The sequence below is a fragment of the Prinia subflava genome, chromosome 10 (genome assembly GCF_021018805.1).
Source record: "Prinia subflava isolate CZ2003 ecotype Zambia chromosome 10, Cam_Psub_1.2, whole genome shotgun sequence".
Taxonomy (NCBI): Eukaryota; Metazoa; Chordata; class Aves; order Passeriformes; family Cisticolidae; genus Prinia; species Prinia subflava.
In genome coordinates, this window is record NC_086256.1 from 29,474,808 (window position 1) to 29,488,108 (window position 13,301).

Sequence of the window (13,301 nt, forward strand, 5' to 3'; positions counted from 1 at the left end):
AAAAAAAACCCAAAACAACAAAACAAAGGACAGCTTTGGCAGCTTTTTACCAAAATAGATACTGTCTCAATGAAGTGTTGCTCCAGGGTAAGTGGTAGGGAGGATGTTTGTGTCCAAAATGGAAGCTGCAGGCTTAAGAAAATTCAGTGCAGGGATTTCTCATCCTTCCTCACATTTTCCATCTTATAGGTAGATGTGAGTGGTTTATGTTCGTACCAGAAATTGATAAAGTGTCCTTGTGTGAGAATCAGAAATGTAAACACCAACTTGCTCAGATGTTTGGTGAGGCTGTTTGTATCCTGTGCTTCCCAAGGTCCTACAGACTCCTGTGACCAGAGCTCAAGATAAGAGAAGAGGCTTCTTCTAAGCCACAAACAGAATAGGAAACAGCTTTGATTGCTGCAGGCTGGCTCAATGTAGTCAAGTAGCTCCATTAAAATCAGCAGAAATTCCTCTGCAATTGTATTTTTGAAGTGTGAGTTTTTCAGAAGGGAGGTGTGGACTTTGTGCCAGTCTAGGTTTAGTTTAACTTGGGTTGTCAATGTTTTTTGGACTACCACAGTACTAAAGCACCAAGGTTCTGTCTTCTAGAAGGAAGACCAGAGTGGAAAGAAGCTTTCCAGTTTGTGCTGCATATGAAAGTTCCCAATAATTTCCTTATTGAGTGGTTGCTTAAAGAAGCCTTTAATAATAGGCCTAAATACTGCTGTCTTAACAGCACCAAGTTTGCTTTTAAATTCCTTTGTTAGGAATAGTTCTTGAGGTAATAGTAAGTTGCTTTTTCTAGGAAGGAAGTGGAAGTTAAACCATCAGAGTTACATCTCTGGAAGTTAAACCAACAGCCTGCAAATTTATTGGATAAGATAACCTTCATCTAGGTTTTGCAGGAATGAACCTGCAATAAATGTCCCTTCTTTTTTAAGAGGGTTTTAAAAGGGGTTCAAATACTGCTCCAGCCTCGGATTTCTTGTGCTAATGTACGTTGCAATTGCCTTTTCTTGTCTTGGTACTCTTTCCATTGCTTGTTCCCGGGGGAAGAGGTGTTGACATCTTTAACCTGTTGTTTCAGTGTCAAATGCTGACTTTTGGCAAACCTAAATGGCTTTTCTTCAGATAGCTTTAAACATCCCTTTCAGAGATTACTGCTCAGCTTCCAGCAAAGCACGCTTGTGATGTGTTTGGTGATTTAGATGTCTGTAAAAGCCAGCTGTCCTCCTTCAGAAGCTTTGTAAGAGTACCCCATGCATTCCAAAACAAACATCTTGATAAGAGCATGTGAATTTAATCATACAAGACTGCTTAGAAACTGTATAAATATAAATGAACTCCTACAGTGAGATGTTTAAGTTCAGTACATAAGTATGATGCTCAGAAGCCATTGCAGCTGTTTCTCTTGGGTTTTGCAGTATTTTTGTAGTGAGGGCAAGCTGATATTTAAATTTCTGAAATGGATAAAACATCTTAGCCCTTGCTTTTCCCAGCCTTCCATTTGAATCTGTCTAATCCCGGGAAGATGCAATACCTGGTTGTGGGTGCCAGTGAAGTATTTGGACAGGTAGCAATAGCTGTGTCTTACAGATTGTGTCTAAAAGGACACAGACTGATTTTCAGAAGATTTTGAGTAGCTTTCAAGCTCTAATTCAGGTGATTTACGTAAATCAGGAGCAGATCAAATAGTTAATTCACCCCATGAAGTACCCTGATCCTTTACAGCAAGGTCAGCTCTGAGGTCTGCCTTGTGCTTTGTTCATCAAGTCACTTGACATTTTGTGATCTCTTCTTTTTGAAGGAGGTAGTTACAAGAAGTCTGCTTATTCTTTCTTCAGGTATAAACAATTTGTAGAGAACTCCATAAACGTGAGCTTTTTGCTCTAGCTGTTACTACTTTATAATGAAGTAATCACTTGGTTTCTTCAGTCAGGCAGTTTGTACAGGAGGAGAATCATTTTAACTGAATTACAAAAGCTTGTGGTGATAAGCCACATCTAATAGAATCCTGGACTTAATGCACCGGGAAATGAAGGATGGAGATTAATCTGCAGTTCATGGGGTGGTGTTCATGTGGTTAAAGCATTGTCTTGTCTGCATGTTCAGCCTGTAAACCACCTTTGTGCTCCAGCATTGTGCATGCACTTGTAAGGGCACCAGAGCTGATCCAGTGGTTTGGGTTTAATTCTAGTGGAAAAGCTCTTTGTGCTGTGAGTTTGTGAAGTAAGAAAGTTAGTGGTAGTCTTGATCCATCTTCTTACAAAGGAATTTCATTGCTTATGAAAATCCCTGAAAAAATGGCATCCAGACCTTGAAGGAAATTTAATAAAAACACTTCCTCTTTCTTATGCAGTAATGCATCCTTAAAAAAACATGGAGCCATTTAATTACTTCATTAGAAGGCCTTTGTGATTAAAGCAGCCTTGTGCACTTGCCTTGTTTTACCCAGGTTAAGTTTGCCTGGTGGAATCCAGTGCAAATGTGCAACTTGCAGTTTGGTGGTTGGGATTGTGGGAAGCACCATATCTTGTATTTCAGCAGTTTAACCAAGTAAAGGAAGTAAATAAATGGAGAAGAGAGTTCTCTGTTTTCTTCATAAATTATAAAAATAAATCACTGTGCACTTTGTCCTCTCTCACCCTGTTATGGTTTAGCTTGTTCTGGTCTTTTACCAAAATGAGCTCATCCTCTTAAAAAGGATTCTTTGTCATTTGTCAGTATCTCAGTGCTCAAATTGGTTTTTTAGGGGCATTGCCACAGACCTGAGGAGTAAATTGAGTGTGCACTTTTTTAATAGCTTATCATCCTACTGGTTGGATGCAATTAAACAAGCATTATATGGTTTGTGTCTTCAAAATCATTACGGGTTGGCAAGTCCAGACACTCAGTAACAGTTCTGCTGCTGCTTTGTCCTTCAGTCCTTTTGTGGTGTTTGGTTCTCTAAAGGTGATGGAGCCTCTTCCTGGGCTTCAGGGATGTGAAACATCAGACATGTAAAACTTCGCTCAGACCGTTCATATCTGCAGCTGCAGGAGTCACTGCCTACAGCCAGCACTGAAAGGACCTTGTTTGCTGAGCACATGAAGGAAGGGCCGCTGAACTGTGACAAATCAGCTTCAAGGAAAGCCTCTGAGTAGACTGGAAACCTCAGTTCTTCCTTCTTCAAAGTCATTACCCAGTGCAGAAATCAGAAAATTATCTGCACCATCCAGGGAATCTGAGTCTTGTGACTTTCAGAGACAAAACTTACACGAAAGAAAATTGTTTTGCAAATTGCAACCATCCTTTTGTGTTCTTTTTAATCTGGAGGGCCTTTCTGGTCATAGTAAAAAAAATCTGTATTTATTTAAAGCTACAGAAAGCTTTCAGCTAAGATATTTTGCTTTTTAAGTAGACTGAAAGTGCCTGCAGGTGGCTGAAGCATCTTGGGTGACAAATAATAATCAATTGCACCCCCACAGTCCAGTTTTACAGGCAATACATTGCTCTGTATGTTCTTGCCTTACAGACTGCATTTTGACTTTTCTCCAGATGTATATTGTGAGGCCATGAGGCAAACTGTAATCTTCTAAGAACCCTCCTGACCTCAGTAGCAATTTTAGCAATAAGGATTGCTAGACATGACTTGTAAGAAAAAACGGTGTGAAATTCTAATCTTCTGTTGCTTGGTGATCTCCTCCTGTAGAAAGGCTGACATCTGTCCAAGAAACTGAAATCAAACTTAGATAAGGGAGATATTTTAATGGAATTGTTTTTCTTCACAGGAGTCTGTAACAGACTACACTACACCTTCTTCTCATCCTAACACAGTGGCTACTAGCAGTACAAAAATGGAGGAGACTTTGGTGACGAACGTAAGTCCATTGCAGTGATCGTCTTGACTTTGAAGACAAGAAAATATTTTCACACTTCTTTCAAAGCACCAAATAGTGCCTTCAGTGAACAAATCCACAGGGTTCCTTTCATGTGAACCAGCCGGGCTTTTTGCAGTAATCTTACTCTGAAGGACATTTGGTTTGATTAGTACCTGCTCTGGAATTCTTCAGGTATTTTCTTGTCTTTTGAACAATCACAGTGAGCTAAAGAGCACAGAAAGTGGAGATGTTGTAGGGACAATTCTAAAAAAAGCAAAGACAGGCGTAATGAGGGAGTGTGTTCTTGGCAGCCGTTGGGACTTGAGCCTGGTACCGGTGGCAGAGCTCTGTAGGCTGAGTTTGGAGAAAGGCTCTTACCAACAAAGTAGCCTGAAATCACAGCAACTGCATGCAGAGAGAGCAGCTGAATGGCTGTGAGAGCAGACAACAGGCTTCCAGGTGTTCAGCTGCTGTGGAGAGGAGATGTTTGCAGCCCTCAAAGCCAGTGCAGTGATCCTGACTCGTGAGCATGGCACAGTGGTCGAGAGAACCAGCTGGGTTGTGACTTGTAGCAAAATCAAGTTTGTCTTGAGTGTGCTGGGGCATCAGGGAGCTTGGATCTTGTGATTCTTGTTGTTTGAGTAACAGAATTAGCTCAGGGTTGAGTCACTTGTTGATGGAGGAAGGAAGAATCATACAGTAGTAGGATCTCAATTTTTTTATGACGATGTCTTGTGAATTCCATCTAAAAATGCTTTTCAGCTTACTGCAGCATCATTTTGAAGCAGTACTGATTGAACTTCTTACTCTTCTGCTGGCTTTTCTGGTAGTGTTGTGGTTTTTGACTTTGGTGGTTAGTGTGGAAGACTGAATTCTTTGGTGTTAATGATGTCCAATCCTTGTGGATGTTAGAGTTGAATTTCTGACACAGGAATGAGGGGTTCCTGGCCACAAAGGATCTGTGCCATCCCCTGCTTCAAAGCTTCAGGATCTGTCTTTTGGATTAGCCTTATCTCATCCAGTGAAAGTCCATTAGCTTATGCTATGAATAGAGAAAGGAATAGTTAGGAGTAACAGACTGGACACTGCAGTATTTTTGATTCATTTCCTTTAAAACTTCTAGAAAATCCATTGGAGTTTTCATAGGCAAAGATAGCAATAGCATTGTGTCAGGGTTATTTCCCCAGGTATCACATCTTTCATCTTTTGAAAGAGAAAATAACTGAATTCAATTATTGGATGGCAAATCTGTTGTAGTTTGTTTCATGGTCCTGTGATTTTGCAGGTCTACAAAAGCTTCCTCTTTTCAGAAACTGCATCTCAGAACTCAAGGTCACGAAGCCCCTGTACTGTATTGGTACAAAGAGGGACAAACCTGGCTTGGGAAGAATTTTTGCATATCAGTAAACTGAAATGGTACTTGAAATTAAATCCCCAAACAGACAATTGGTGTTTGTTTATGCAGAGGACGTGGACACCTTAAAACCTTAATCTTCAGCCTCCTAGAGAGATGAGAAACATCTTGGCACCTGCTGAGTGGCCTTTCCTTGCCTACCAAATTTTCACCTTATTTTATCAGTCTCCCTGCCGAATGCTCAAGCCTTGAAGAAGTTGTAGCTCACTTGATAAAGCTTGAGCTTTGCTTTCTGGGGCTTTTCTAGTAGACGTAGTTAGAATGTGATGTGTGTTGCCTGCCTTTCAGGTGCCCCTGCCCCACACCCTTCCCCTCCCTAGGAGGGAGACTTTACAACAGAGCTCCAGCCTAACTCCAGTTTCTCCCGCTACCGTCGACCTCACCCTCAAGGTATGTACCACATCCCTCTAAGGGTCGTTTTCTTGCATGCAGGGGAAAAAAGTTATTGGAGAACTTGCTGGTGAACCTTTTTTTAGAGCCTTCCTTTGTTTCCTCTGCTGAACTGCTTTTGCATATAAATGGATGGCTGAAACACAAGACTCTATCAAAGGATGCATTTAAACCATAAATTTCTAACCCCGTTTTGCATTAACACTTGGCATCTCAACCAATCTTGGCTCCCACTGCCCTGAAAAAACAAGATGTTAGAGTTTTAGCAATTGGACCACAGTGCTCATGGCAAACCATCGGAATCTGACTGAGATTTTTTGAGTGTTGAGCTTAAAATAAGTTGCCTGGTTTGGTGTAAAGGCTTGAAGGATTTGCTTGATAAGCCAAGCTTGATTTCTTCTTAGTTCTAAGACTTTGGTGCAGTGATAATGTGGTTTTGAGTTGGATGGCTGAAGTTCCAAATAGTGACACGTAGGTGGTATGTTGGTGTCTCTGAATGGCAGCTAGAACAGCGAGTCAGAACTGTTTACTTGTTTTGTAAATGTTCTGTTGTTTCCTGCTTTCAGTGCAGAGCAAGTGTGGAGAACATTTTGAGTGCTTTTTCCCATTTTGTTGGATTTTGGACTGTGCGCATTGTGTAACTCACTAACACAGAGTTGGGCTCTAGCTTTGCTACTGTATTTTTAGAAGTTGTTGGGTTTTCTTCTTTTGGTGTCCAAGATGTGCTTTGTGATTGACTGCAGGTGACTGCGCCAGTAGAAGTGTTGTTGCTGCTTCTGGTATTAAGGAATAGCGGTGTTTGACCTTAGTTTGTCTAAGTTTTTAGAAGAAGAAATGAGACATGAGATTGGGTGCAGAACTAATGCTTTGGAGGAACTTGCTTGTCAATCCCAGTGACACTTGTCTCACTGGCATGGTTTGACAGCAGCTTGTTTGTGTTCTCTACAGGTGAGAAATACTCACGTTCTCTTGTTGAATCTCTGCTTTTCTTCTGTTAACACTTTATTTCCTAAAAATGTGTAACACCTCTTTCAAACAGTAGACCTGCAGAAACAGGGAGAGCACTGTGGAGGGATAAATAGTTTAAAAAACCCCTGATTTTCTGCTGTGTTTCTGTGTAATGAGTTATCCTAATGTGACTTTCTGGCGTCTGAAAGGGTTGTTCTGAAATAGGCTCTGTTTGGCAGCTGGAGGTGGAATCCCCTCTCTTACAGGTAGGGGCTGTTATCTCAAACTGTGGGACACTGCCCAGCCACAGAGCAGACTGTGGTGTCTGTGTCATTCATCCTGCATTTCTTTCCTGCTCTTGTGGAGTCAGTGATTTCTCAGGGGATGATAGATTTTGGATGTAGGTCCAAGATCCATGTTTTGAGGCTGCCTCAAAGAACTCTGACTGAAATCTGGATGGAAGGCTATTCCAAATGGAAGCAGCTTTGACCCTGATTTCTTTATTCCAGCCACTGGAGCTCTACCTGCTTTTCACAGATGCGGAAGGCAGCAGGCTTGTTCTGAAGCACACATTGGGACTGTCACTGTCACTGCAGGCCTTCTGTTCCAGGCACAGCTCTGCTCTTTGTCATCCTCTTCAGTAGAACCCTTGCATCCTTCAAAAGATACTTCTGGAGCAGGAGAGAGGAAAGCATTTCCTTCATTTTCTTAAAAGAACAAAATGTCCAGGTTCTGCCTGCATAAAGGATTAATCCTTGCACCTCCTCTTCCCTCCATCCCCTGACACAGAAAGCTGTCCTTGAAGAGACTTGTAGGGAACTTGGCCACAACTGCTCCCACAGCTTGGCATCATTCTTTGGTGGAGGTAGAAGGTGCTCCTATGGGAAGCCTTGCTGAGATCTTGTTTCCTTGGAGTAACCTTGCTAAAGACACCTTTACTCAGTCATCCTCTTAAGGACTTGGCTCATAGGGCTGTTGTAGGTAAGGAGTTGAGCAGGAGAAAGTCCAGAGCAGTCTCAAACTGAGCTGCTTGGCCCTCTTCATGTCCAAGGCTTCATCTAAAATTCCTGTGTAGGCATCTTGTCCAGAATCTGACATGTTTGGACTTTGTTTTTCTAACCATTGGGACTTTGGTGTGTTTAAGGAAAGGCACCTGGGGTTTGTTTCCAGTGAGGTTTTGGGTCATATGGGCAGGACTGTTACTGCAGTGTGAAGGCTCCAGTGGATCAGTGATGAAGGGAAGCCTCAAGCAGCCATGATCTCCTCCTTGTTGCCCTCCTTTCCCCTGAACTGAGCAGTGAAGCTTCAGCACTGTCCTCAGTCTCACTTAATTTAGAGCCTGTTACTTCTCCATATCTGGTCTGTAGATGGTGCTGCACAGGCATTCCTAGGGTATCAATCTCTCTCGCATCTTTTTTGTAGCTTGTAAGAGTTAGATGTTGTTAGGAAGCTTTCAAAAGCAAAGCTGTTTTTCAAAAGAAAACTTCAGATCTCTGTTATATGCCCTAGATGTGACAAAATGCAGTGTGTAGCTTTTGCTATTAATAGTTTCTCCAGGACATCATGAAATCCAGTGAACACAGAACCTTCTACACCTTCTCTAGTCTGACAGGTACTTACTCACTTTCTCTCAATGCCGATACAATACACATAAACAAAGTAATTTCCAGCACATTAGTGATGAATGAAGTTTGCCTTGTCTGTAGGAATCAGAACAGTTTGGAGGAGAATGTTGTGGAGGGGCAATAGAGAATTATTGCTGGGGAAGAGGATCTCAAAAATGAAAATAGGTGACTTGCCCCCAGAGGACTTCATGTGTAACTAAGTTTCCCTCCCACTCCTTTATTCTCTTCAGGGATCCAGAACCCCACTTTCCACGTGGGTGTGTATTGATGACCTGTGACCCCCTTCTTTTTATATTGCTCTGCTTTTGTGTCACTTCTGAAGTACCTAGACAAATAACCCAAGCCATGTTTGGTCTGTCCAGACTCTGCCTAACTCGTGTAAAGCAGGGCAGGTTGACAAGTGTGACTTTGAGAGACTGCAGCCCCAGCTAGGGGGGCTCTCTTGAGCAGGCAGTGAGGGCAGATGTGTGGTGAGTATTTATTTGCCCCTTAATTAATATCCACCACTAAAGACAGTACCTGGCCTTGAGAAACCTGCAGTGAGCAATTTCAGCTCTGCTAGCAAAACTTGTGTTTCCACTGGAGACTGCTGAATGTCGTGCAGAAGTCCATGGACCGTGTTTGAGCTTTTAAATTAGTGAGTGTAGTCTAAACATTAATAATTGCTGTTCACTGGACCCTCAGAACTGTCTCAATTTAGATTTCGCATTGCGTGTCTAATGTAGCAAGAATTAGATTTTATTGGCTGCAGTAGAACAGGGGTTGTTTCCACTTCTGGTGGAAGGTAACTGTGTCTGTAATTAAAGTTTCATCTCCCTTGCTGTGCAAGACATAAGCTCATAATTCTAGAAATAGAGGAGCACGATGCATTTGTAGCTTTAACAATAAGCAGCAGACACAAGCTGTGTCAGCTTGTGGTTGCTTCTCGAGCAGCAGTTGCTTTGGAAGTCTAAACTTGACTGCTGCCATGTTCACTGAAGTGTGCAGTAGGTGTGGTGGTCACTCAGAGTGGATGATTGAACAAGAAAGCAAAGGGCTGCTTCATTTAAATGGCCCAAGTAACTCGGAAGTAAAGGACTTGATGGAAATATTTAGAGGGGGGTTTGCCTTTCTTTTGCTCACTGTGTCTTTGCTCTTCATGTCAAACAAAACCAAGCCAAATTAGTATGAGTGAATTCTCTTCTGAGCCTTGGATATTAAGATGATGAACTGTGCCATGTGCAGCTGGAACAGATGAGCAGCTCCAACTTCAGGCTGTTTGCTTTTTGCATGAACAAGTTGCACGATTACAGCGACTTCCAAAGGAGGCTCGCATGAAGCCTGAACTGCCTTTTGACTAAAAAGAGCTGTTAAAAGAGGAAGGAGGATTACTTGAAACTTCCTAATGGATGAGGAAATTCTCTTTTTCTTTTCAATAGATGGAGTCTGCACGCAAAGCATGGGAGAATTCCCCAAACATGGGGGAGAAGAGTTCACCAGTGACCTCAGCAGCATCTCCCATTGCTGGTGGCAGCAGCAGCAGCAGCAGCAACACTGGGCCAAGCAGTGGCACTTACAGCTCTTTCTCAAGTGCATCAATGCCTCCTATTCCTGTGGCCTCAGTCACCCCCACAACGTCCCTCTCAGGTACCACATGTCAAAGCTGTAGTGTCCCGTTGTGGTGTTCCTTACTTTCGTTTCTTGAGGAATTGGATTCCCTTTGGAATTGTTTAATGCAAAGCTAACCAAAGGTTTGTGCTAAAAATGGAATGTCAGATCTGAACAGCAGCTTCCTGAATAACGTGTTAACTGCCTTTACCTGTTAACTGACCTTCAGTCAGCTGAAAATAGTACTGAGATGTCTCTCTGCATAAGCTACTTACATGGACTTGAAAAGGGAGGTGAACTTCTCTTGTCTACCTTACTGGTTTCATTTTGTTCAGCCAAATAGAGACAAGCACATAGATTTTGTGGCAGAGGATAATTCTGATGTCCAGCTAATTGCAGTCTTACTTCTATTTGTGCTCTTGCTTTTTAAGTTAAAGCGTCAAGAACTCATACTAAAACCTTTTTGCAAAAGGCAGAGCAAATGTCCAGCTGCCCTTCACAACCAGTGCTGGTTGCCACCTTAGTTCTTGGCAGCAAACAAAAGGTGCTGTATCTGGTTAAGTCCTCATGCCTTGGAATATTAAAATGTATCTCCCTGAGAGGCACAGTCACTGTGGGTTGCAGTGTTTTGTTGCAGAACTGACCAAGCTGCCTCCTTCAGTACCTGTGTGTGCTCCTGTGCCTGAGAAGGGAGCTGTGTCAGGGTTGCAACACTTCCCACGGTGAACTCAACAGAACTGGCTCCGTGTTTTTCTTATGTTGGTGGAAACAGCGGCATTGGGTTTCAGTGTTCTTTACCAGTTGTGGCTGTGCTTACAGAGCTGTCCCAAAACTTTGACCTCTGAATGATGAGGCTTTGAAATGTCTTTGATGCATCCCTCGCCTCTCTCCTAGGAGCTGGAACATACACAACCTCTTCACTGAGTACGAAGACTGCAAGCACCTCAGACCCTCCAAACATCTGCAAGGTGAAACCCCAGCAGTTGCAGACCAGCAGCCTGGCCTCTGCCAGCCACTTCTCCCAGCTGAGCTGCATGCCATCCCTCATTGCCCAGCAGCAGCAAAGTCCCCAGGTCTACGTGTCTCAGTCTGCAGCAGGTAATGGCGTTTGGCGCTGAGAAGCCACACATCTGCTTGTTTTTTTAATTTTGAGGCTGGAGAGTTGAATTTGGTTGTGGTTTTTCTCTGCAGTAAAGACAGAATGATAAAGTGTTCTGTACTCAGAGACTCACTGATTGTCTTACTCTAAATCTGCAGTGCTTTATCAGGAGGTGCAAAGGTAGTGCTGTGTTAGTTTGTGGAAGAAAGTAAGTTTGAGTCTCTTAATGTACCATTTTTCTGTTGCAGAATTGTAAATTGCTATTTAAGACCAGGAATGATTTAGTTTTAATTTCTTTCTTAAAATGCTACAGTAGTTGAAAGTTGTGACATTTTTTTCTCTAAGGAAAATCCTATATCTGGTTAACAATCTAGTTAAATACATGACAGTATCACAAGTTCTTACCCTTCCCTCACCCAAATGCCTTTTTTGGCCAGAGTCTGTTTGTCATGCCTCCAAAATTGTGTGGGATTAATGATACCTGTGCAAGACTGATAGATTCTGGGGGTGAATTGGAAAAGATACCAAAGCTTTTGAGGCACCCAGCTCTCCAGTGCTGTTCCTTCTCCCAGGGTCTCTGGTAGCTGTTACAGTGGGAAGGACTGACAGTAGCTGCACCTCTAACTCCTGATGAAAACCTTTCTGGCAGGGAGGTGTTGGGAACCAGGTGCTAATTGTATTTCTCTTCCTGAGGTACTGCAGCTCAAATCCCAGCATTTTATATGGATACAAGTCACCTGTTCAATACCCAGCACGCACGTTTGGCACCGCCCTCTCTGGCCCAACAGCAAGGCTTCCAGCCAGGGCTTTCTCAGGTATTTGGGGATTCCTAATTCTCCTTTTTTCCCTCCCTATCTATACTGCTTTTAAAGTTCCACTAATGATCTCATGGGGGCAGGGGAGAGTGAGACTAAAGACTGTAAAAAATGAGGTCATGCCTGCCCTTGCTGTCTGTTCTGGTGCATGCAGGCAGTGTTTGATTGTTTGCCATGAAAGTTGAGAGAATGAGCTTCCACTCACAAATATGGGGAAGTTCTTATTCCTGGGAGGTGTTCCTGTGGCCTTGGGAGTGCAGGCCTACTCCACTTCAGTCCTACAAACTTATGTGCAATCTCAGGCAGTTGTTTTATGTGCAGATCTGAATACTTCACTCAGTTTCTGCTGGGTGGTTGTGAGGAAAAGTATAAAATTCAACTAGAAAATAAATTTCCTGGCGGGAGCAATAACAGCTCTGCATGCAGCCTTGGGATTTGACATTCTTACTTTACTTTTCATGTGCTACACAAATCCTGGCACACATTCAGCTGTAGCTTTTCTAACTTAATTGTAATGTTTTCTCTTTTATGCAGCCTGCCTCAGTTCAGCAGATCCCCATCCCCATCTATGCACCTCTGCAAGGACAGCATCAAGCTCAGCTGAGTTTAGGAGCAGCACCAGCTGTTTCACAAGCCCAAGAGTTGTTCAATTCCTCCTTACAACCTTACAGGTCGGTAGCATATGCAAATTTGTTTGGGATGTTAATGTCAGAATTATTGAATTTGGTTCCCTGCAGACCTGTGTTCTGTGCTCCATAGCTGCCTCATATTGCTGCCTTCCCCAGAATGTCTTCTGTCTGAGAAGTCTGTGTGCAGATTGTCTGTCCTGTGCAGATGTAGTTGTGAAATTATGGGTTAAAAATGATGCATGCTAGTTGTATCTTGAGGAACCCAGGCTAAAGAGCTGAAAGCATCAGTCTGTCATACTAAGAGAACAGAAAATGTCTGTTCCTTTCATTCAGCAATTTGTTTTTCCTAATCAAACCAACCCTGGAGTCTTGAAACACTGTGAATTCCAGTTTGAACTTGTAGGTGGTAAAATCCTCATTGCAATGTGTGAGGGGCTGCATGGTATGTTTACAATGTTTTCTGTTAGCTGCAAAAGGTAACAGGCCAGTATCTCTCCAATGGCACTGATAGCCAGCCAGACTGTCACTGTAAGCCTTTCAAAGCTTCCTTGCACTTCCTATCTAAACTGCTTCACAGCAGCATAATTCTGACAAATGTTGTTAGTTCCACTCTGAGAAAGCTGCTTTGGAAGGTTAATTAGAGGGTTTGGCATGGGCTGTAGTTAGTTTAACCTGCTTGTTGCAGTGTAGAAGGCTGAGGCCACAGAAGGTTTAATTAACCACATTTGTATCCTGACTTTGGTGCTTGGCTGACTTTGTGGGACCAAGTATTGCTTGTCCTGCTGCAGCTGACAAAAGCTGTTGCAAACAGTTGGCTAATTGCAGAAACACAATCAGGCTGGCATGTGGTCCAGATTAAATAAATCTGATCACACACAAACATGGCATTAATGGAGTTCTAACAGTGAGTGCTTCTCCCACATAGAAATTGTGCAGAGGAGGATGAGCTTGG

The 13,301-nt window shown here is 42.8% G+C and overlaps 1 protein-coding gene across 14 annotated transcripts in view; it reads left to right on the forward strand.

Annotated features, from left to right (window-relative positions):
- PRRC2C (proline rich coiled-coil 2C) overlaps positions 1-13,301 on the forward strand; it is a 69,668-nt gene that overhangs the window by 44,431 nt on the left and 11,936 nt on the right. For 7 of the 14 annotated variants that reach the window (XM_063406670.1, XM_063406674.1, XM_063406667.1 and 4 more), the window contains exons 23-28: positions 3,753-3,842; positions 5,545-5,646; positions 9,638-9,845; positions 10,701-10,904; positions 11,599-11,720; positions 12,255-12,391. In XM_063406670.1, coding sequence (XP_063262740.1) covers positions 3,753-3,842; positions 5,545-5,646; positions 9,638-9,845; positions 10,701-10,904; positions 11,599-11,720; positions 12,255-12,391 — 863 coding nt within the window. The remainder of the gene's footprint in view (positions 1-3,752; positions 3,843-5,544; positions 5,647-9,637; positions 9,846-10,700; positions 10,905-11,598; positions 11,721-12,254; positions 12,392-13,301) is intronic. The other 7 variants (XM_063406671.1, XM_063406675.1, XM_063406672.1 and 4 more) reach the window with 5 other exon arrangements.